Genomic DNA, 23,953 nt, shown 5'->3' on the forward strand with positions numbered 1-23,953 from the left:
GAATAAAAACTCTGAGCAAAGAATAGGACAGTCAGTCTGTCCCCCACCCCCACCGGAAAAGGGGGAATGTACTCCAGAGACCTCAATTCATAGCTTATTAGCTGTTAAAATTATGGAGTGTACTTTTCCTTGATGTCCCATCTTAACTCAGGGCTTGCTATTTATTAAGAGCCTTTCCCTATCTTGTCACTCGCTGCACTCTCAAACAGTCTTATTGATCTCAGAAACCAGGTGTATCATTAAAGTCAGGATACCCTCACTCTGACTCTCTAAGGATAAATAGTTCTGGATAAAGCTGTTGAGGTGTCATGGAAACTGCAAATTCCCAGGACTCTTAACTTGTTACATGATTTGTGTTCTCTTCCACTTCACAAGTATTTTTTCCCTTAACAGCTGTAGTAGCTTATCCTTATCACAGGGCACAGATGTTTATGCAGGATGCAACATCAATATGGGAGATGGAATATTTGGTACTAGGCTGACCAATAGACTGCTCCTCCCTCAAGGTTGAAGTGCTCACACAGGACCCACAAAGAAAATACCTTAGAAAATGTACCCAAAGCCAATTAAAATTTCTAGACTCCAGCCCACCTTTGTAATCCTTACATGGAAATAAAAACTAGCTCTCTTGTTTGTTCAAGCAACCAGCTTGACACTCTCTTGGTCAGTGCTGTGTCTCCCTTCTGTTTCAAGCAGAAGTCCCAATAAAGAGTCTCATTCTCCTTGCAGTTGTGTCTTTATCTGATTCTTCTGATGTAGGACATAAGAAATCGCCAAGATGGTAATGCATCCCTTCTAGGCTTTGCCTGAGTCTCTTCTGCAATGCCCCCTACTCCCTAGGTCCTCTGTTCTCTCTAGCCCACCTGTCAGGGCCTATATTATTCAGCTTTTCTTTACTGTGCTAAAATACCTGAGATAATAAACTTATACAGAGGGAAGTTTTATTTTGCTGCATGGTTTTGAAGCGTGGGTTTGTTTCATGGGTTTCAGTTCATGATTGATTGACTCCATTGGTTTGGGCCTGTGGCAGAAGTATAACGCAGAAGAAAATCACTTAGTTCCTCAGCTAGGAGCGAAAAAGAAATAGGAAGAATCTGAGGTCTCACAATCTCCTTCCAAAGATATGCCTGTAGTGACCTGGGAACCTCCCACTAGGCCCTACCTCCTAATACTGCCATGCTGGGGACAAACCCTTTAACATATGAACCTTTTTGGGGACAATTACCCAGGCCATGGCAGGGCCTGAGATTCTTTCTTCCTTCTCATCTCTGGCCCTTCCACAGTTCTTCCTCTCCTAAATGTTTCCCAGATGTTGTCCCCCAGCTTATGCCAGCATGTCTTTTTTCTTTTCCTCTGTTTAATTAAAAAAATATTTCTTCCTTAGTAATGGGATCGATCCCAGGGTCTGGTACATTCTAGGAACGTGCTCTACCACTTGAGCTACCATCTCCTTCCTCTCTTCCCCTCTCCTCTCCTCCCCTCCCTTCCTTCCTTCCCTAGGGATTGAACCCAGGGACAGTCTACCACTGAGAAGCCTTCCTGATCACTGGGATTTCAGGTGTGCACTATACCTGTACTGTATTCTCCAACAGGTGACTATGGTTGAGAGCTTGCTGAGAACACCATCTTCTGTGCATTTATGTAGAACCAAGTAAGTTACTGGGTTGGTGGCAAAACTGAATTTAAAAATAAAGTCCAAACTGGGTGCGGTGGTACATGCCTGTAATCCCAGCAACTCAGGAGGCTGAGGCAGGATGTTCACCAATTCAAGGCCAGCCTTAGCAACTTAATGAGAACCTGTTTCAAAAAGTAAAAAGGGCTGGGCACGGTGGTGCATGCCTCTAATCCCAGTGGCTCAGGAGGCTGAGACAGGAGGCTTGCCAGTTGCTCTTTGTTTTAGATGAATAAGCCTTTGCCACAGAGACCACTTATGTCTGGGCTACTGACCCTTCCTTAGAGGATGTAGGGGTGTCAGAGAGACCCCGCCCCTTCTTCCTCAAAGGCATCTTTGGAATGGGCAGAGGTTGTCAAGATGATGTCACTTTTAGCACAGCTGTCCCTGGGCCATTTGAGCGCTACCTCACATACCATCCCCTTTCCTCTGTGTTTCATCCATCCCACCCACCCCATTCTTTCTTTTTGTGTACTAGCTATGTACTAGAGGTTTTTTTTGGGATCTCTTTGGGTTCCCTATTTGACACCCAATGGCAGTGAGCAGAGCAGGAAGGACTGAGCAGAACTGAGCAAGATCACTAGGGGTGGGGATAGTGCTGGTCAAAGGGAAACAGGATGCTTCTTGTCCACAGAGGCTAGCTTCTGTGGGTGGCAGTGAGCTATCCAGGAACCCCCCATGAAAAACAGCACCCCTTAACATTAAGAGAGTAAAGGCTTTAGGGGGAAAGAGACAGTCAGCCCCTGTCCCCTGAAAAGGATTAATGCACTTGAGGAACTTGAACTCATGGCACGTTAGCTCTGTTTTCCTCTGGCCCCTCACTTGCTCCCTCTCAGTCTCATTGGCCTCAGAAACTGGGTGCCATTAAAGCCAGGATGCCTGGGTTATGGGTCTCTAAGGACAAAAAAAAAACATGTAGGATAAAACTGCTGAGAAGTCACTGAAATGACATATTTCCAGGACCCGTAGCTTGTTACTGTCATGGTTGGTGTTTCCTTCCACTCCCCATCTGTGAGTTCTCTTAACAGCAGCAGCAACTCATCCTCATCCTGGGCAAAGATGTTTATGCAGGACTCAGCATCACTATGGGAGACGGCTACCACTTCCTCAAGGTCAAAGCACTGGCCCAGGAGAAGAAAAACATCTTTAAAAATCTACTTAAAGCCAATTATTTCTAATTTCGAGGCCACCCCATCACCTTTTCACATGAATAAAACTAGCTCTCTCTTTTTGTCCTGGGAGCCAGCTTGACACTCACTTGGTCAGTGCTGTGTCTCCCTTATGTTCCAGTCCCAATAAAGGGTCTTGCTCTTGTTGTCTGTGCCTTTAATCTGATTCTTCTGACAGCAAAAAAAAAACCCCTAACCAGTAAGAGTAGTGAGGGGCGGGAGCAATGCATGGGAATGCACAGGTGGGGGCAGGTCAGGGCAGACAGGTAAGGGGAGAGCTGGAGACAGGGGTGAGGCCCTGACCTTCTGTTAGCAGGCGGGTGGCGTGGGAAGTTCACAGGGAGAAGGGGGGCAACTGCAGAATGAAAGGCTGCATGATTTGGAGCCATGGGAAGGCCCTAAGTTCACCACAGTGAAAGATTTGGAAAAGGAGGACTGAGTCCAGTGGCTTGAGGCCAATCCCAGACAGCCATAGTGCTGGACAGCCAGGCCACTGGCTTTCAGATGCAGGGCAGAGAGCTCAGAGCCCTGTGCACTGAAAACTCTTCAGGAGTCCTTGTTGCATTTTTTACCTTTTATTTTTTGTATAGAATTTCTTTAAAAAGAAAATCTACCTCTATTGTTCACAGAATGCCTATAGTTAATAATAGTGCATTGTACACTTAAAAGTTGCCAAGAGGCACATTATGGCAAAAGTCAGTTCTTGACACACACACACTAAACAAAGGGCTGAAGGCATTAAACTTAAACTCTTGAGACTGAGAGTTCATTGAAATAAAAAGGCTTATTGAACTGGTAAGTGCTAGCAAGAGCCAGGTGTGGTTGCACACAACTGGAATTCCAAATTGAGAGTCTTGCCCAGGCTGGCCTCACAAGTTTGAGGCCAGCCTGGGCAATGTAGTGAGACTGTCTCAAAATAAAAAATTAATAAAGTTAAAGGGATGTAGGGATAGGGGTGTAGCTCAGTGGTAGAGTACCCCTAGGTTCAATTCCCAGTACTACAAAACAAAACAAAATAAAACAAACAAATGAACAAATAACCCAATCGGTGCTAGCAAGAAAAGAAACAAGTCCTGGGACAATTTCTACAATTCCCCGCAGCAAGGCTAGAAAGAACTTGGAACATGTTCTCGGGACCTGAGAGTGAAGAACATTTTTATAATGAAAATTTGGAGAAGGAAAGCATAAATTATTCACAATGAACCTACACTGCATTTAGGTGAAAGAAAAGGAAAATGTGAAGGGAAGGTTTTGGAACAGGAGGACAAAGCAGAAGTTATTTGTTGCTTCTGGATTGGTCGGGGTTAATAGCTTTTAGGAAGGGTTGAACTTTTTTTTTTAATTGGTGCATTATAATTGTATATAATAGTGGGATTCATTGTTACATATCTGTACATACATACAATAGAACAATATCATTTAGTCATTTTCATTCCCCAAGGGAGGCTTATACTTAAGCAGGAGGTGTTGGCACCTAATGGTCAGTCTCCAGGGGTTTTAAGTGAGTTCTAACATATATTTAGGAATGTGGAACAGTCTTTTGTTGGTTTCAGTCTTAGCTTAACTTTTAACTCCCCCCCTTCCTTCCTTGTATTGGCTTTTTATTGCTGTGACAAATATCTGATAAAAACAACTTAGAGAAGGAAAGATTTATTTTGGGCTCAAAGTTTCAAAGATTTCAGTCCAGGGGCTGGGGATGTGGCTCAAGCGGTAGCGCGCTCGCCTGGCATGCGTGTGGCCTGGGTTCGATCCTCAGCACCACATACAAACAAAGATGTTGTGTCCGCCGAAAACTAAAAAATAAATATTAAAAAAAAAAAAACTCTCTCTCTCTCTCTCTTAAAAACAAAAACAAAAACAAAAAAAAACCCCAAAGATTTCAGTCCATGTTTGGCTGCTTCCATTGCTCCAGGACTGGGGCAAGGCAGAATGTCCTGGTGGAAGGTCACGGCAGGAAAGCTGTCAGCTCATGGTACCTAGGAAGCTGCCGAGAGAGAAATAGAGAGAGAAAGAGGCTGGGGACAAGATGTAGTACCCAAGAGTATGCCCCCCAAGGACCCACTCCTTCAACTAGGTCCCACCACCTATAGACTCCACCACCTCTCAGTAGTCCATTCAGCTATTAATGGATTAATCCACTGATGAGGTCAGAGCCCTTATGATTTAATCACTCCCCCCAAAAGCCCCTCTGAACATTGCTGCATTAGGGACCAAGCCTTCAACATTGGTGGACACTTTGTATCCAAACCAGAACAGTTCACCATGCTCTGACCTTTGTAATTAACTTTAGAATACCTTAGAATTTTTCTTTTATCATAGGAAAGATTTGAAAATGATAATTTATGACATAGATTGTGGTGATGGTTCCTGGGATATATACTTGTCTCCAAACTCATCTAGTTGTATACATGAAGTATGTGCAGCTTTTTGCTGGTCGAAAAGCAGGAGAAGTTATTTGCTCCCTAACAAAGTGGTTTAAAACAAACACCAAAAGCTAAACTGAGTGGACACAGGGAGCCATTCTTCCTGCAATCCTGGAGAATGGTAGAGGCTCCCAGGGGTGAGTATGTCTAGAATCCACACCTCAGGGCTGTTGTAGCTCCTGTTGGGAGGCTACTACCCTTCCATCCAAGGAACTGCCCCTGTTTCTTGGAGGTTCAGCCAGCAGCAGAGGCAGGAGGAAGAGGGGAGGAACAGAAGTGTCAGGATGGGCTGGGTCGTGACTTTGGGTCTGCAAACATCAAGGGCTCTGATCAGTGGACAGAACCCAGTTCTTCCCTTCATCCTGTCCTACCCCTGAGCCACCTGGACTGATGTTTTACCTCTTCCACTTCCATGTGCACCTGGATTCTCCTTGTCAGTGAGTTGGTTATTGGTGTTTTCTTCTCTATGGAGGGAGGGTCATTATCTGGCAGTAACCTGGGAAGGTGTCTGAGGTGGAGAGGGATCAGGATGAGGATTCTCTTATTAACCGCCCTACCTGTTGCCCCATGGCCTGGACTTTGTCCTTCATGTTTTCCATAATCTCTGTCTGTTCCCTCCCCCCATCCATCCTCCATCCTTCCCCTCTCTGCTTTGTGACCCTGGAAACTGACTCCATATTCACATTTGATGGACAGATCACTCTGGGGCCCCCTTGCGGGCAGTTTCTTGTTGGTTTTGTCCAATAGGAAGCTCTAGGGGGAGCCCTGCATGGAAGGAGAGGGGGTGGGCATTTCACCCATACTGCTGTCAGTGTCAGGCTTCCTTTTTTGCGGGGCTTCTCTGCTTCTCACCCCTTCATGCCTGGGGTGTGTGTGTATGAGGGTAATGGCTCCTTGCTGTCCCCTTCACTGGCCCTTGGCCAGTGTACAGCCCCTTCATTACAATTGTGTAGCTGAACTTCTCAGCGGCACTCGCTTCCCACTGGCCCCCCTCCATTTTTCTTTTTCCTCTCACCCTGGCGCCCAGCCCACAGGGGTGAGGGCTGAATTTCCTGTGAGGTGGGGAAGCTCTCATCTCACTGAGGACAGCGTTCTTCTCAGCAGAAACTGCAGGGCAGAGTCCTCAGCAGGGTTCTCCTCTCTACCCTCCTTACACTCAGCCTTTGAACCTCTGATTCCAATTTTCAGAGTCAGTGTCTCTGTAGAGAGGAAGATGGTCTCTCAGAGAGGGCAGGAGCTGAGCAGCCTTTTTTTCCAATTTCTGACCCACACTGGGTTCTTTCTCACTCTCTGAGTTATGAAACCAATAACAAATCTGAGAGTTGATTATAAATGAAGGAAAGTTTATTCTTTGGCTGGAGAATAAAGAGAAGCCTAGAGATAACTCTCCGATGAGCTTCCCATCCAAACAAAAGATGAGAGAGTCCTTTTAAGAATATGGAGGGAAAGTTGGGATTTAAGGAGAAGGAGGATGATTCATGACTTCTTCTGGGGAGAGGGTTAGGTTCATTCTGGAGATAAGGACCTTTCTTTCTTTCTTTCGTAATGAGGATCATACCTAGAGTTTTCAGCATGCTAGGCAAGTGCTCTAACACTGAGCTACACTTCCAGCCCTTTTATTTTATTTTCTTTATTTTGCCAATGCTGGCTTGAACCCACCATCCTCCTGTCTCAACTTCCTGAGTAGCTGGGATTATACAGGTTCAAAGCACCGTGTCCCATCTGGGCTGCTTTTGTTTGATCCTTTCTTTTTGAGCTGATTTCAATCTGGGTCATAAGGGGACCAGACCAAGCAAGATAATTACAATGAAGTGGAAATGAGTCTGGGGTGAATAACAGGTCTACATGGCATCCTTTAGGCCTAAAACCAATTTTGTTCAGTTCCAGTCTGTATCTAGTTTCACAGTAGTGGCCAAGGAGGTCCCAGATGTCAGCATGGTTGGCTAGGTGTATAATTTGGTTTGGAAGAGAGGACTAGTTATTAAAAAGGATTGTTTCTCAGGGTTCAAAAGGGTGTTTTCCTGGTGACATTTTCAGCTTTGTTCCCATTCCCAGAGAATTCGATTTCCCCAGGGTCAGAGCCAGAAAACTGAGGGTGCTTCTCCAGCTCCTCTGACCTGGGCTTACCTTAGGTGTACCTTATCTTAGGTGTATCCTGTCTTAGGTGTATCTGGGAGCCTGCATTTCTTATCTATGTTGCTGTGTAATTTTCTCCACTTTACCACGGGTCCTGTTAGTTAACTAGATCATAACTGCTCAAGGCAAAGGACTTTGTTTTTCTTTCTGTTGTTGTTCCAGATACATGCAGCTGGCTGTTAATAAATGCTCTCTGAACAAGTTTGTGTAGAGATTGTGTCCTACAGCCTATCAGTAGGGGAATGTGAGGACCAAAGGGGAGGGGAGAAGAGGAAAAGCTTTTGGTTTGGGGAAAGGGCAGAACCAGGTCTGGCTGGGGCCTTTTGCAGTTGTGTGTTTGGGGCTATCCAGGAAGAGGGGAGATCTTCATCCTCCCTGTTCTCAGGGGAGCAGTGGGAGTGGGGTAATGTGGGTAGACTAATTTGAGGGGAGACTTGGGGCAGAAATGTTGACCTTGTTCCCTGTATTGCCCTCTGTGGTGAGTCAGTTCTCTTGTGGAATGAATCTGAATCTGAGCTAGTACTTCAGAAAAGTGAATAATTTCATGCATTAAGCCGTGTAATCTATCTATCTATCTATCTATCTATCTATCTATATAAAATAACCATAAGGGATTGACACTCAGATTACTTGTATTTCACAGGTAGGACCAGAGGCCTACAGCAGGCCAGAATGTCCCAGGTCTATCCAGTGAGAAGTAGGATTCTGCTCAGGTCTTTTCACCTCTAGCCTGATGACTTTGTTTGTTTGTTTGTTTCTTTTCTTTTCTTTCTTTCTTTTTTTTTTTTTTTTTTTTTGTGGTGCTGGGGATTGAACCCAGGGCCTTGTGCATGCAAGGCAAGCACTTTACCAACTGAGCTGTATCCCCAGCCCTATCCTGTTGACTTTAAATTTTTCTTCCTTTTTTTTTGGCACCAGGAATTGAGCTCACAGAAACTTAACCACTAAGTCACATCCCCAGCCCCCAACATTTTTAAGATTTCTTATCTGACTTCATATTCTCTCTCTTTCTTGGGGGAACTGCCCTTTCTCTCTGCCACATTTTAGCCACAAGGGGGCAGCAGAGGCCAAGGAAACTGGTTGAGGATGCCTGTGTGGCTTTTTCATTGGCCCAAGAATGATCTGGCATCCATGAAGCACCCTCTGGCTGGGTGCATGTTGTTCCTTCCTCTCTGAGAGGGAGTTTCCAAACAGTTCCGGACATGCCCTCCTTTTAAAGTTATGAATTTTGAACATGCAGCTAACAAATATGTACAAGAGTTATTTGGCTTATAAAAACAAATATCACATCAGGAGAAGTAAGATTAAAGCTTTTATAATAGAAGTTCTAATGTGTTTTTGCCTCCCCTTTTGCCCCCCAGGTCCCTGGAGCACCATAAGTGCTGATTTCCCCAACTCTTTTGGATTTAGACTGTGCCTTGGGGCAGACCTGCCCCTGTCAGTGTTTGTCCACGTGACCCTATGACCTTGGATAGCTTACACATATTGTACAGGATCCATCCTTCAGCTCTAGAATGAGGACAGTGAGAACCACCTCATGGGAATCATCATGGGAATGAAGTATAAAATGTTCAGGTAAAATGACCCTCAGTGAATGGTGTGCCTAAATATTTCTTGGTGGTTATTAGAGAGCAGAGGCCCTGGCTGTGCCTGGGGGGAGGATTCTCTGTGACAGGAGAGGAACAAGGTGTGCAGCATCCTAGGGACTGTTAGAATGTGCCTCTTGGAGCTGGACAGGGCCTCTCCTGCCCTAGGCCCCCCTCTACTTCTCTGAGGGGCGGAGGTCAACCTTTGAGAACTCTAGGCCTTTTCCCATGACCCAGTTTTGAAATCCCTTCCACTGGGACTCACCTGGTTCACCTTTGACCATACATGGGCCTGACCTACCTGGGATTGGGAGGGTCAGTAAATTCTTCCCAGGTCACTGATGGGTCACACATATGGTCAGTGCCTGTGCTGGCTCTCTGCAACTGATCTGACATTGCAGTAACTGGGGAACATGTTTCAGATACTCTGGGCCCATTCTGGTGTCTCATCTTCTTATAGGTTGGGACCGAATGCCAAGAAGGCCTTATCCCTCTTTCCTGGCTTCACTTTTTGTCCTTTTTTAAAAAAATTCTTAGTTGTAGATAGAAACAATATCTGCATTTTATTTATTTTTGGATGGTGCAGAGGATCGAACCCAGTGCCTCACATGTGCTGGGCAAGAGCTCTACCACTGAGCCACACCCACAGCCCTGCTCCTTCCTTTTTATGCCAGCTTTCTCTCAATCTGCTGTCTTTACTTGTAAATTTTTATTTATTTATTTATTTTTTATTAGTTAATATAATTCATTAAATTTTCTATAGGAATGTACAATTTTTGTTTCTCTGGCCTCACTCCTTTATCCTTTTCTATCTCAGGGCTTGAGTGGGAGGGATACTTTACCTCCCTGGAATCTCAGATGAGGAAGGGGGTGGATTGCTCATGCAGAGTGGTGGGGCAGGTGCCCCAGCCAGGAGGGCTCATTGGTGAATTCAGCGTGGGGCTGGGCCAAGGCCTGGCTCCACTAAGAGAGTGAGAGGAATAAGGAGGTCTCTCAGCCACTTCTAATTGGATATTCAGTTTCGGAGGTGACAGCCTCACCTGGGAGGGGTCTCCCCACCGGAGAGGCAGATGGGCAGACTCAGAAGAAGGGGCTTGCACAGCCACACCACTGGGATTCTACTCAGTGGGCTGCCAGGTCACAGGGCAGCCCATCAGCCAGGTTTATGCTGGATAGAGATTGGAGGGATATTTTGGAACTGAAACAAAATTCACCAACTTGTGTGTCTTTTTCCTTTTCATTTTTTTTTCTAGAAATAAGTAGCCAGAAAACAGTTCTTTAAACCTTTTCCTACAGTAGAAGGTAACCTAGTGAACTCATCTTAGCAGTGTCAAGATAAAGAGATGGTCCTGTATTCTAAGAAAAGGGGTTAAAGGGCTAGGGATATGGTTCAGAGGCAGGGGGCTTTCCTAACATGAGTTCAATCCCCAGTATGAACAGAATGGGGTGGGGGGTTGGGTGAGTGAAGTACTTTACATCAACTCTCACATTTTTAGAATTCCAATGCATTTCATACATTTTACATTAACTGTTGTTTGTGGTTTAGGCATTTATCTGAAGCTATTTAGAAAGTACTTGCTACAGGTAAAAGATAAGACTACATTTTGGTTATAAAAGACAGTACATATTAACCTCATTAATAGTAGGATAATTTATGTTTATACAAGAAAAATTATTTGTGGTTCAGTGAATGGTGATTCTTGTCGAAGCAGCTGAACAGTGATCCTGATGAGCTGGGAGAGGATAGTGCTGAGGTTCTGTGTCCCCTGCCAGTGCTGTTCAAGGATTCTGCCAGTGTTCTTTAAGGAGACCTGACCTGCTCTTTGTCACTACTTCCATCCCTTCCTCCCCAAATGGAAGGGCAAAGGGCAACTTTGGGAGGGAGAATGCTCAGGTCTGGGTGAGATAAGCTTTCTGGTCATGTAATTGAGGCAACTGAGAGTCCAAGGTCTCTTTCAGGATCTTGCTCACTTGAGTTACCTGGGGCAGGGGGCTGAGCTGGGCTGGAGATGTGGTGGTGGGAGGCAGTCTCCTGGCACATCTAGGCTCTCCTTCATCTAGGAAGTTACTAGATTGATGTTACCAGATGGCGGGGCTCATGGCTTTATCTCTGCAGTTGTGATAATGAGATGGCATTAGTAAAATTTATGTAGCACAATTCTTGATAGGGATTCAGTATAATTTTGTTTTCTTCTTTTTGTAACATGTCCCTAACATCTCTAGGTTTTAGGGAGTCTGACCTTTGGGCAGGGATTGGTGGTGGCATTCTGAGCTTGTTCTGCAGTGTTCCAGGAAAATGGTGGGCACTCTCTTTTTGCTGCTCTACTCTGCTTCCTTCTTCCTGGTAAAGGGTGCAATGTCCAGAGGGCAGGGTACACTCTGCCCAGGCTCCTTTTGCAAGCTTTCGCTTTAGATGGTGGAAAGGAGTGAGTGAGTGGTTGCTCCTCTGACTGGGAGGGCTTAGTGGGGACCCCGGTGTCAGAGACTCTGCAGAGATCACTGCAACTTATGTCCGGCTCTGCTTTGTCCCTTTCCTGGGAACCAACTGCCTCTAGGAGATGAGGAATTTGTGGCCCCAGCATTGGACTCAGAGGCAGAGGACTGGGTTATGTGAGCAGCTTGGGGCAGGTGTAAATTCTGAGGGCATTATTTGTGGTCTTCTGGGGTCCTTTTGACTCTGAAATTTCTCCAGCTCTGTGTTTAGAGATGCTCCAGGAAGTCACAGCCTTTCATAGGTGGGAGAACAGAGAAGAAGGTAAGTTGGCTTTGAAGACACCTGTGACCTAAGAGGAGGAATCTAGGGAGAAGCTGGTGGCAGGAAGGAGCAGAGGATGAGGTGGTGTGAGAGGCAGTGTGGGGGAGTAGGTGGAACAGTCTTGTTCTAGGAAGACCCAGGAGAAGCTTAATGAGGGTTGTTCCTTTATTCATTTGCTATAATGACATTTCTTTAACATTTTCTTGGACCAGGCCCTGTTTTAATTACATGTAGTGACTATAAATCACATAATTTTCATTACAAACTTGGGAGGTAGATGTTGTGACTATGTCCATCAGACAGTCAAGGAAACTGAGGCCAAGAAGGTCACGGTGAGAGTGGCTGAGCCTGGAGGGCAGCCTTGAAGTCGGCTCCCAGAATTTGTTCTTCCCAATACCACAGACTGTCTTCTCCCTGGTCCTTCCAAATTGTAGGTGATTTGGGGTCTTTTCTCTGACCAGGGCTCATTATCTCTATGCTTTGTCTCCAGGAAGGGTCCCTAACCTCTCAGGAAGGGTCCCTAACCTCTCAAAGAAAAAGAAGGCAAGGACAAACCTGTTGGTGGGGGAAGTGCTTGGCACCTTCTAAATGAAGCGCCATATCTGAGCCCGCAGCGGAAGGGACTGGGCTGAGATTCAGGTTTAGGGGAACTCCACATCTAAGAAAGCAGGACAGGGTTCTGGGCTCCTGTGATGGGCACCACAGCCTCCTTGAGGGCATGTCTGTCTCTGACACTGCCCAGGCCAAACCTGGGCATAATTATGGGGCAGGAGAAGAGGCAAGCAGGAGTTTGCATGATTTTCATAATGGGAACCCTGGGTCTGGGCCCTCCTTTCTGGGGGGTCATGAGTGGTATGTGAATAACAGAGAGATAGAGGAATGCCTTCCACCACAGAGCTCCAGGTATATATAGAGAAAGAGCCTGGTGTTCTGGGTCAAGTAAGCTGTGGTTGGGGTGGGAAAGGAAGGAACGGTTTCTTTCTTTCTTTTCTTTTTTTTAATATCCTGTTTTTCTTTGAAGTTGCTCCTCCTTTTGCATTTCTTCATTGATCTTTCCTGCAGTAATTTTTTTCTAAATATTGAACTGGTGGGTTTTCATTCTCCTTATTAGAAGTCTTGTGTAAAGAAAAAAATGCTCCCATTAATTTAATTATCCATTTATTTATAATAATACAAACTCAGATTTTATTTGAGGAACTACAATCCAAATAAAATATAAAAAGTATTTTCTTAGTAATTTTATTCTTTTTATTATGGCTTTTTTATTTGATGGCTCAAGCCTTGGCTATTAGAAGCTCTTTCTGGTTGGTGAGTCTTTCCTAGTGACTAGGTCCCATTCTCTTTTTCTTCCTTTTCTTTGATTTTCAACCCCCCCCCCCCCACACACACACACCTTTGGTGATATATTTGCTTAACTATATGTCTGAGCACTTTCTCCCAATCTGCTACTATGATATGCTCCAAATGTAATTTATGTTTATCTTGCTTCAGTCCTATCATCAGGCTGTTTTTCAGAGATCCCAGTATTTTTTTAATTGGAAAAGGATATTTAAAAACAACTACATTAATGCTCCGTATGCTTGTGGCTACTAGAGTGTCATTTTTTCTGGAACTACTTGTTTTTCCAAGCTAGAAACATGTGGTAGGCTGACTCACCTATATGCATCCATACCTGCATTTATTTAAGTTTCTACCCCTTTCTCTCTCTCTCTCTCTCTCTCTCTCTCTCTCTCTCTCTCTCTCTGTGTGTGTGTATGTGTGTATGTGTGTGTGTGTGTGTGTACACATGTGAACACTCATGCTTGTACTAATAGGAACAGTTTCTTACCAGGTAATTCTATGGTTTCCTGATACCACAGTCTTCCCACAAGAGCTGGAAGGAGCCCAGGCTCAGCTATTTGATAGTGTCAGGGTAGTGGGGGGCCCACCACCCTGTTAGTATGATGAACCAATAGGAAATGCTTTGCTCCAGCAGGGGACTGCTGTCCAGCCCTGAGCCCTGCTCTCTATGCTGAGGTGCTGGAGCTCTGGGCTGGACCTGCCTCCTGCCTGCAGGTCTCGGCCCTCATCCCCATCTCTCTCCCCAGCTCTAAAGATATGGAAGGGCACTGCAGTCGCTCCTTGCTCTGCTGTCTCGCTTCCCTGCTTCTCCTTGTCCAGCTGTCCACAGGTGAGTGTCCCCATCTGTTTTCCTTTGTGGTTTTAAAAATCAAGATAGAAAAACATTTGAAAATACATTTTCCTCATTTTTTTTTTTGTTTTCTTGGCTTTTTTTTTGGTGCTGCGAGCTTTCATTCATTCATTTTATTCCTGAAATATTAATGAAATGTTGATTGGTAGGTGCTATTCTATGAAAGAATCAGACACAAATTCTGTCATACAGTTTGTCTTCTAGCAGGAGAGAGTGAGTAATAACTGCAACTAGGCAGAGAGGCCTAAGAGTGTTGGAAAACTATGGGAAATGCAGCAGGGCAGGGTGTGGACAGTCCGGGGCATGGGAGGCAGGTGTGGGCAGGCAGCACTGTTCAGTGAGGTGGTGTGTAGATGGGAACATAACCCTGGAGAAGGAGAAGTGAGCTGTAGGACCATTTGGAAGGAGGGTTCCTGCAGGGGGAGGAGCCTGTACAGAGCTGGCAGTGTGCTGAGGTGTGAGGAAGCTCAGAGGCCAGTGTTGCTGGACTAGAGCCCATGGAGAGAGAAGCAGCAGGTGAGTTCAGAGGGGTCTTGGGAAGGAGGGTCAAACTAGACAGGCCTGGGGAGAAGTGGGGAGCCATGTGGAGGCTTTGAGCAGAGCAGCATCATGGATCAGCTCACGTGTTAAAAGGATCACTGAGGTCAGGAATCCTAGTCATTCTCCAGTTGAGATTTAATGGTGGCTGAGACCAGAGTGGAGAGGTACAGGATTTGAGAGTAGCTCTTTGGAGGCCCATTGCAGCGTGTCCTGCAGAGGAGTCATGTGGTAGCCTCAGAAGCCCAAGAGTCCCAAGAGTGGAGAGTGAGGTGAACTGCTTCTTTTTTTTTTTTTTTTTTTTTAAGAGAGAGTGAGAGAGATAGAGAATTTTTTAATATTTATTTTTTAGTATTTGGCGGACACAACATCTTTGTTTGTATGTGGTGCTGAGGATCGAACCCGGGCCGCACGCATGCCAGGTGAGCGCGCTACCGCTTGAGCCACATCCCAGCCCTGAACTGCTTCTTGAACATGCATTGATGGGGGTTTCCGTGAATTATGAGAGCAGGATTTTCATAGCAGTAAGTAACATTTGACTCTGTGTTTTAAAGTGCATATGTATTTCTCTCCTCCCTCAGTGGAGGAGAAAAATATAGACTGAAGTAAATAATTTAGAATAGGAAGAGGGGAATTTCCTGGGTGTGACTGAATGACCAAAGAGTGCTGACCCAGGCCGCATGTGAGCTCTTTGTCAGTTTTCATGTTTGTCCTGAGACAGGGGTTTGTTAGACCTGGGGTTCCCAGGTCCCAATGTGTGCTCCTCAGACCACCCTTGGAACTCCTTGCAAATGCACATTCATTGCCCCCCCACACACCCCAGATCTAGTGGATGAGACACTCTGGAGTGGAGTCCAGTGATGTGTGCTCTATAAGGCAGCCTTATGGTTCTGGTGCATGAAAGTTTGAGAATCACTGAATTAGAGATTTCTTCATGGGATGGCCTGGGACCAGGAGCAGAAGACAATGAGGGAGTGTCTTTGGCATTATTTCTGGCCACATGATAATGATCAGAAGACCTCTTCCAAATCCATCAGACTTCTAGGGTCATCTCATGTGGCCCCTGCCCCGGCTTTCCTGGCCTTCCCACCTGATGTTGTATGTTCTCGTTTTTTGGTCTGTGTCTCTCTAGCTTTCTCCCCACTATGTCTGTGCCCACAGAGCAATTCCAGGTCATTGGCCCTCGACACCCCATTTTGGCAGTGCTGGGTGAGGATGTCATACTTCCCTGCACCCTAGTTCCAGCCATGAATGCAGAGAACATGGAACTTGGGTGGTTCCGCACCACATTCTCACAAACAGTGTTCATCTACTGGAACCATTGGGAACAGACTGAGGAGCAGATGGCTGAGTACAGAGGGCGGACTTCATTGGTGAGGGGCTGCCTTACTGAGGGGCATGCTGCCATGCACCTCCGCCAGGTCCGGGTTTCTGACAATGGAATGTACACCTGCTTCTTCAGACATGGAGGCTTCTATGAAGAGGCTGATTTGGAAGTGAAGGTGGCAGGTTAGTTACTTGATGTCTATTCTGGAGACCTTGGGAATATTGGGTTTGATGGGAATATCAAGGATCATCTAATTTAACCTAACATTTTATAGGTGAAGTGGAGAAAAAAGTGGCTCATCTTTTATTAATTGATTCAATACAAACACTGTATAGGGAGCATCTAAAATATTTTGGGACTTGTCCTGTGCACCAGAGATATATCAGTGTAATAGAGATCCCAGCCATGAGGAGTTTACATTCTAGAGACAAAGGAAGAAAAATTATAAGAAATAATTCAGTACAAGATGGCATAAGATGATAAGTACTTAAGACAAAAGACCAAGTAGATTTAAGAAAGGGGCTCAGGATGTGGGCTGGGAATTTAGGACAATCCATAGTGTTACATAGGGAATTGGGCAGAGTCTTATTGACAGTCTAAACAAGGCTCAAAGGAAGTAGGTATTTAGCCAGGTGGATATCTGTGGGGCCAGAGTTTAATGCAGAGGGAGCACCTGCTATGAAACCTTTGAAGTAGGAGTTTGGTTGATTATTCTGGGTATAATGAGGCCATCATGGTTGGTAGGAGGAGTGAAGAGAGGATGGTAAGAAGTGGCAATACTGGAATAAAGAGATGGTCCTGTATTAACACCACTGTCAGGTGTCAGGATGAGGTCATTAGGAGTAGACACCTGGGCTGGCACAAGAGCCCTGGATGTTGATGGGCTGGAATGTAAAATGGCAGAGGGCATACAATATGGTGATTGTGGCTACTTGCATTTGACTAAATAGTTCTTGGGGTTGAGTGTAAGGGCTCTGAGGATCTCAGATGGTGGAGTTTGGGGACAAGTGTTCAGAGAGGAAGACAGTTACTGGATCAGTAAAGGCTTTCTGTGCTGTGTTATGGAGTTTGGTTGCAGAGTAGGGGGAATCCTAAACAGAGCCAAGCTGGGAATGCTCATGTTGGCAGTTTGAATGGATGAATGGGAGGTGAGCAAGAAGGAGGCTTGGAGTGCATTTGTGATGTGGAGAGAATGATTGCCTGACCTGAGGCATGGTAGTGGGGTGGGAGAGGAGGAGTCAGACAGGTTTAGAAACCAGATTCAACTAAACAGATTTGTGGGCACAAAGTTTGGAAGGGGAAGAGAAGTGTTCAGAGACTTCCAGTGTTTTATTTGAACCATTGTTGTTTCATGGCAGGACTATTGATAATTATGTGTCAGTTCTACTGCTGTAATAATGCTGTGTAACAAACAGCCACAATCTCAGGTGATTTGGCAATAAAAATGTATTTAATTCAGGCACTAAGGGAGTTCAACTAATTGGGGCTGAACTTGGCTAATCTCACCTGGGTTTACTCATACATCTTTGGTCATGTTTCAGAAATGGAATTAAAAACAAAATCTTCCATGCTAGGAGAAAACACTTTTATTACTGAATAAGCAACAAACCAGATTGTGATACATATTATGGTGATCTGTGAATGGATCACACAACTTGAAAGGAATTTCATCTTTGTTTTTAGAGTGAAGCATATATAATCTCCTGTATACTTATTTTGAAAACGAAGAATAACTAATCCTCAATTAAGAGGGCTCAAAGAACTATTGTTCCACATAACTCATCCTAAATTTACATGGTAGTTTGGGAGATCATCTGTGTAATCTATTAGGCTTTATCTGGAAGCAAAATGAACTCCTCCAGCTTTATGACAGGAAGCAGTTTTACAACTTGGATCAAGATGCCCACATAAGTTAGGCTCCTACCTTTCCACAGAAAAGGGGGCAAAGGGTTGCTATCTTCCCTGATGTTTACATTTCAAAGAAATGGTTCCCAGGTTCTTGAGAAAGTCATTCCTGAGCCACAAAGCTGGCAAAAAACCTAACTAGTTTTCAAAATCATGTATAAAAATTTCAAAAGAGAAGGAAGTATCTATTTGTAATTGCAATTTCCTAAAGCAAATGGTATAAGAAAAAGGAAGAGAATCTTATTTTATTAACAGGGAGAATTAAACTTTTTACTTGTAATTTTTATTTGTTCTTAAGTTAGCAGAAAAGTTCACCAGGTGCACCTTGGTTGGGTGTGCTGATGTTTCAGGTGGTCATGTGGCTGACCTAGGGCAGCAGTAGCAGGTTGACCAGGCAATGTTACATGAGTCCATCCTCAACTGGGTAGACCAGGATTGTCCTCCTGTGGAAATGGCAGAGGGAATAAACCATGGTTCATTAGTCATTTTTGCTAATTTTTCATTGCCAAATTGAATCCATTACTGGGCCCAGGGGCAGAAGGTAAAGGCAGTAAAAAATTAAGTGGAATTTCTAGAACTGACTATAAAGAAGGGTGAAGTATTGGATTATTTTAATAATCATTTTATCACAAGTGGTGCAAATTAATGAATTCAGTTCTGAATTTGAGTTTGAAGTGTATGTGAGGAAACCTGGTAAAGATAACTCATAGGGACATGGGTGGAGGGTAAGATAATTCAGGAGTCAAGGTGGTCACTGAATACGATTTTGGACATGATATACACAGAGAGGGTGATGTCCCAGGAGAGTGTGTGAGGTGAGAAGACTGAGATCCAAGGAGGGAGCCCTGGGACAAAATTCTTCCTGTTTTTTTCTTTGGGCATCACAGCTGGGGACAAGAGCCTACTGCCCTGTGTGGGTCCCTGTGCTCCTTCCATTTATTCCGTCTTTCCGTAGAATTCCCAGAATTGAACATGAAAACCTTCCCCCTGAAGTTATGTAATGTCTTGGCAACTCTGGGGTCTCAGAGCCCAAGGTGGCCTCCTGGGGCTACACAGCTTCCTTCCCACAGGTATGGGCTCTGACCCCCAAGTGCACATAGAAGGGCCAGAAGAGGATGGAGTGCGCTTGGTGTGCAAAGCCTCAGGATGGTTCCCAAAGCCCCAGGTGCAGTGGAGAGACCTCAGTGGAAACAAGTTCCCAGCGCTTTCTGAAACCCACTCCCAAGACACTGAGGAGCTGTTTAGTGTGGAGGCCACTCTGGTGGTGAGAGACAGTTCTGTGGGGAATGTGACCTGCTCTGTCCTCAACCCTGTCCTGGGCCAGGAGAAGGCCATGGCTATTTACATCCCAGGTCAGTGCTGCTTCCCACTCCCAGCAGAGCTGTGGGGAGGGCTGGCCTCTCTGAGTGAGCTGGCTCTCCTGGGTGTGTCCCTGACCTGCTGTCTGCCTGGGCCACAGAGCCCTTCTTCCCTCAGGCTTCTCCCTGGAAGCCAGCATTTGCTGTGATCCTGACCATGCTGGGGCTCCTACTCTTGGGGGCTTGCTATTTTATCAGAAAAGCACATTCCAGAAGGATGCAGGTGAGGCAGGAAAAGGAGCATCAGCAGCGGCTTAAGAAGCAGGAACAGCAGGCAAAGGAAGAGGTGCTGAAGACCATTGGTAAGACCACAAAGGGCAAGTGCAGACCTGGTGGTGAGTGGGACAGCTGACGGGGGCCAGAGTCCGAGTCCAGCTCTCTAGGGAGATCCAGGGTCCTGGACTCAGAGGAGGTGACTGAGGAGATCAGAGAGGACAGCTAGAGACTGGTGGGGTTGAGTGGGTTTGTAGTTAGAAATTCTAGTGAACAGAAATGTTTTCCTTAGGTTTTTCAGGCACTCAGTCTTTCCTTTTCTTGGGGATGGGCGTTCACACTGTTTTTCATTTTCTTTCAGATGAACTCAAGGCAGATCTCAGTAAGTTCTGCTTTCCCTTCTGAATTTTCTGTTTCCTTGGTAGCAGATGTTCTAGTTCCTAGCTCCCCTATTTCTTGTTGTTTTTCAGATCAGAGGAAAGCTGCTTATCTCTCTGGTAAGTGACTCTCCCTCCATTTATTCCTTGTTTCCTTATCCAACCTGTGTTATGGTGTCCCTTCTCCTTGTTTCTGTCTAGGCACAGACATGTGGGGCCTTATCCCTGGGAAGCTAGTGGATGCCAGTACACTGGTCCCTGGCCTTTCCTTGATCTGGTCTACTATTTCCTATCTAGCATGTGGAAACCTGAGTTTGATGGTGACCTGTGGTCTGTCATGTATTCTGCATCTTATTTCAACCCTGGATTGCCATATATATATATATATATATATATATATATATATATATATATATATATATATATATCAGTCTTCAATGCATCTAGCAGTTGGATTGCACCTAGAAGATTAAAGGCAGATATTAAGATCATTAAATGATCTATATAAGTAAATGGAGTCATTAAGTTTAGGAGTATGGCCTTCTGTTCATCTCCCAACAAATCATCAGTGAGGGATTATATTTTCTCCAGCTCCCGAAGGTGCTAATCCAAGAAGGCTGCTCACCACAGGTGGGAAAGTGATGGAGTGAACCAAGTACTTCCTAAAAAGTGGTTCTTATTCTCTGGAAATATTTCACATGTGAAAAGTTGGGCAGTTTTACTGAAGAACTCATTCCTGTCTTTAAATCATTCTTCATTTTTGGCAATTTCCCAAGTGTCTTTTTTAATTTTATTTTTTCATTTTGTGGTGCGGAGGCATGAACCTGGAACCTCGTGCATGCTAGGCCATCCCTCTACCATGATGTACATCCCCACCCCTTCCTCAAATGTATCTTTTCTTGAGAAAACCTGGATATAATAATACCCCTCACAATTGTGGAATGAATTATATTTATTCTCTCAAATATTTTCACACATAGTGTAATTTTGATCCTTAGTGGCAAAACTGAATAAAGACAGATAGAATATGGATTTTTATGAGTTTTGAGGCAGACAGTTTTCTGACAGAGAGAAAGCAGTGGGACAGTGGTAGTAGTTGGCCTGTAAAGCAGCCGTCTTGATCTGTGGTCCAGGGGATTTCCCACAATACCCTGTGGACTCTGATACTGCAAGAGCCCATCTACTTTCTGGCTCTCTCCTCCTGTGGGTAGTCCCATCTTTAGAATGGAGAGGAGGCCAGGGCAGGTACATTCATGCTGAGCAGGCTTGTTTTAGCTGTGGTCTCACCACTGTGTGTTCCCTTTCAGCCTGGAGGAAGGCCCCCCTGTATGCAGGTAAGTGACTCTGATGTGTCCTTGGCCTTCCCTCCTCCAGGATCCTCCTCTGCCCTTCTGTGTCAGTGGCCTCTACCCAGGATGGGATTAGGTTTCCTGCTCTCTTGTCTAATCTGTTTTTCACCTTCCCAGTAAATACTATTAACTTCTCTTGTTTTTTTTTTCCCTATAATCCTTACACATTAATCTGCCCCATGTCCAATCTAACCAAAGCCAAGTACAATAGGAAAGCAAAATTCTCCTAAAAGGAGAAAAGATAATTGTAAAAGATAATTGCATTGGAAGACCACAGGGACTTCTCCCTGGATTGGATCACAGAACTCATATCACATTCCTGTCTTTTAATCATTCTTCATTAAAACAATTTTTTTTTTAGTTGTAGGTGGACTCAATACCTTTATTTTATTTTTATGTGGTGCTGAGAATTGAACCTAGTGCCTCACGCAGGTAGGGGAGCACTCTACTTCTGAGCCACAACTTCAGCCCTAAATTATTCTTCATTTTTGGTAATTTCCCTAATGTCTTATTTAATTTTAATTTTGTTTTTTCATGTTGTGGTGTGAGGAGTGAACCTGTTCTAGGCTCATCCTCCCCTGCAGGTTAGGGTTAAATGCACCCTCTGAAAACATTGTGTTTGACTGGTATTTGTTGTTGGTGCAGTGACACTGGAGAGTTCAGTTGTGGGCAGAGCCTGGATGGAGCAGGTTGGAACTGTGGATAGGAATTGCTGGTCTCCATGAAATTTCAGAAATCATATTTGACAGCTTAGGACTTACATCTTCCTAATGTGGGGCCTTGATTCTCTATTCCCTTTACCCTGGATTTTTATCGTTTGGGTCCATGTTTGGTTTTCTTGTTTCTTCATGGTCCTCTGGATATTGGTCTTCTCTCAGCCACCTCCTACTCTGACTCACTGTCCTAGTTTGGTTTCTTCTAAGCATCTAGGTTGCTGAGAAATGAGTTTCTGGTGTTCAGAATTTGGGGTCCAGGATGCTAGGGGATCTGAGAACCACTTGAAATTATATGCAAAGTCTGTGTTTGTGTTTGTGTTACAGGAACACAATGCAATTTATATTGATTACAACACTTTTCTCTGATTTTAAGAGAATTTTGCTTTGCCTGTTGGGCTTGGTCTTTGTTGTTGTTGTTGTTTTTAAAATGTGTGAAGATCATAAAAGGAGAAACCTGGAGAGTTTAATATTATTTACCCAAGAAAGGGTAGAGAACAAACCAGAGAAGAAAGGATGAGGTAGGAGGAGAGAGGAAGTCAAAAGGAAAGTAGAGTGCCCAAGATTCACATAGACATTTTGGTTGTGCTGAAGCAGTGAGAGCTGGAAGATCACATCCAAGGTGGTTTGAGTTGAGTGTGAAGAGGATTTGCAGGTTCTTTGTGTGCCTGAAATGTAATCAATTCCTTGATACATCTTTGAGAGTTTTCAGTTAATACATTGTCTGTGTGTGTGTGTGTGTGTGTGCGTGAATTCCATTAATCTATTTCTAAGTAATCATCTCATTGAGTTTGCTTGTGATAATGAGACCACCTGAACCTTCCAGTAGTAGTTAGGAAAGGCATATGCTAAGGCAGTTTCCAATTCAATGAAAAATTATCCAGAGGACTCTTTAACTCTGGGGGTGAGTTTAGGACCTGTGCCATCTGAATTTGTACAATATGCCCTTTTCCTACTCTGGATGTTTCTTTTTCACATCAGGGATATAGACTGTGAGTGACAGAGGAAGGTGAGCCATGGCATCAAGAGGCTTTGGATTCAGATATTTGAGGAACATTCTTTGAGAATCTTAATGATTTTCCTGGGGACATTTTTATTAAAAAAGAAGAATCAAATTGTCTTTATTTTTACCATCTCCCCATTCTCTACTGAATTAATATCTATATGTTTTCATGTATAAATTGCATACTCTTTTATTTTGTAAGAATAAACACCATAACTCTACTAGAATCAACACTGTCATATTGAGAGGTCCATAGTGTGAGGTGGACAAATGTCTATCTCATCTTGTTCATGAAATTGTAACAATGAGCTATATATTCAAATTTTCAGTGGGAATTATATGAAGGCTGCATTAAAGTGCATAGCATGGCACTTGACACACTGGAAAGTCTCAAAAGGTTTTTCTCTTTCATTCCTTCTTTTCTCCCCCATCTGCTTCCTTCTCCTCCATTTTCTTCTTCTTTTTTTTTGATATTCTCAGTCAGGTATTATATAGAAAATTATAATTGGATTTTATCTAATATCTTGGTGAAAAATGAGCAAAACTTACTTTTCTCCAAGGATCATCTGGGTCTGCTCAGACATTTTATATGATCTAGTTTCTATTAAGCAACTCCACAAAGATGGAAATACCAATGTATATGATTGAACCTGTATTAGTGGAAATATGGGGCACAAATTTAAACACAAATCTTTAAGAAAGAAAAAATTTTGGTTAATGACCTTCCTATCCTGTTCCGAAAATGGAGTATGGAGGTTGGAGGAGACTTATGTGGCTTTGGAGCAGTGGGGGAAGAGGGACCATGGGTTTTCTCTTAGTTATTTCAGGTCTTCACCATCAGGAGGCTAGTCTAAACTGGTTCATAAGACCCTTGGTTTGGTGTCTCCTGAGTAAAGGCAGGTCTCATCTCATTGCTTGGTCACCCTTCCCGGACCCTGAGGTAAAGTCCAAAGTCTGTGTCACTTATTCCTAGTAGCCATTGGGTTTTTTCCTTTAACCTTCAGACTTTCTCTGGTTCACTGACTCACTGGGAACCTGCCTTTTCACCATCCAGCAGAGCATGTGAGACTTTCTGGGTCCTCAGCTTCCCGAGTGCAGGAGACACAGAGATTCATGTTTTCTGCCAGCACATTTCTCTGCCAGTGCTTTTTTCCACATGGGGTGTGTCACCTAAGTGGGCATATTAGCTTTCTATTTGCTGCCATGTTAGTACAAAATTAGTAGCTTCAGCCAACATAA

The 23,953-nt window shown here is 44.4% G+C and overlaps 1 protein-coding gene across 4 annotated transcripts; it reads left to right on the forward strand.

The window, feature by feature from the left end:
• Positions 1–11,373: 11,373 nt before the first annotated feature.
• Positions 11,374–23,943, forward strand: LOC124081486 (butyrophilin-like protein 1). Of its 4 annotated transcripts, none has more exons than XM_058573704.1 (10): positions 11,374–11,596; positions 11,679–11,741; positions 13,829–13,911; positions 15,891–15,978; positions 18,772–19,053; positions 19,161–19,361; positions 19,634–19,654; positions 19,743–19,769; positions 20,957–20,983; positions 21,360–23,943. In XM_058573704.1, exons 1-10 carry the CDS (start codon positions 11,545–11,547, stop codon positions 21,410–21,412), a joined length of 897 nt encoding a protein of 298 aa, XP_058429687.1. In that variant the 5' UTR covers positions 11,374–11,544; the 3' UTR covers positions 21,413–23,943. The 4 variants fall into 4 exon arrangements, with proteins under 4 accessions (XP_058429687.1, XP_058429685.1, XP_058429688.1 ...); XM_058573705.1 differs by lacking the exon at positions 11,374–11,596 and adding an exon at positions 14,822–14,993 and having other exon boundaries at positions 11,684–11,741; positions 15,631–15,978; XM_058573702.1 differs by having other exon boundaries at positions 11,376–11,741; positions 15,631–15,978.
• The last annotated feature ends 10 nt before the right edge of the window (positions 23,944–23,953 follow it).

The sequence above is a fragment of the Marmota monax genome, unplaced genomic scaffold (genome assembly GCF_021218885.2).
Source record: "Marmota monax isolate L192 unplaced genomic scaffold, Marmota_monax_Labrador192_F-V1.1 WCK01_AAM20220418_F8-fsc00426, whole genome shotgun sequence".
Classification (NCBI taxonomy): domain Eukaryota; kingdom Metazoa; phylum Chordata; class Mammalia; order Rodentia; family Sciuridae; genus Marmota; species Marmota monax.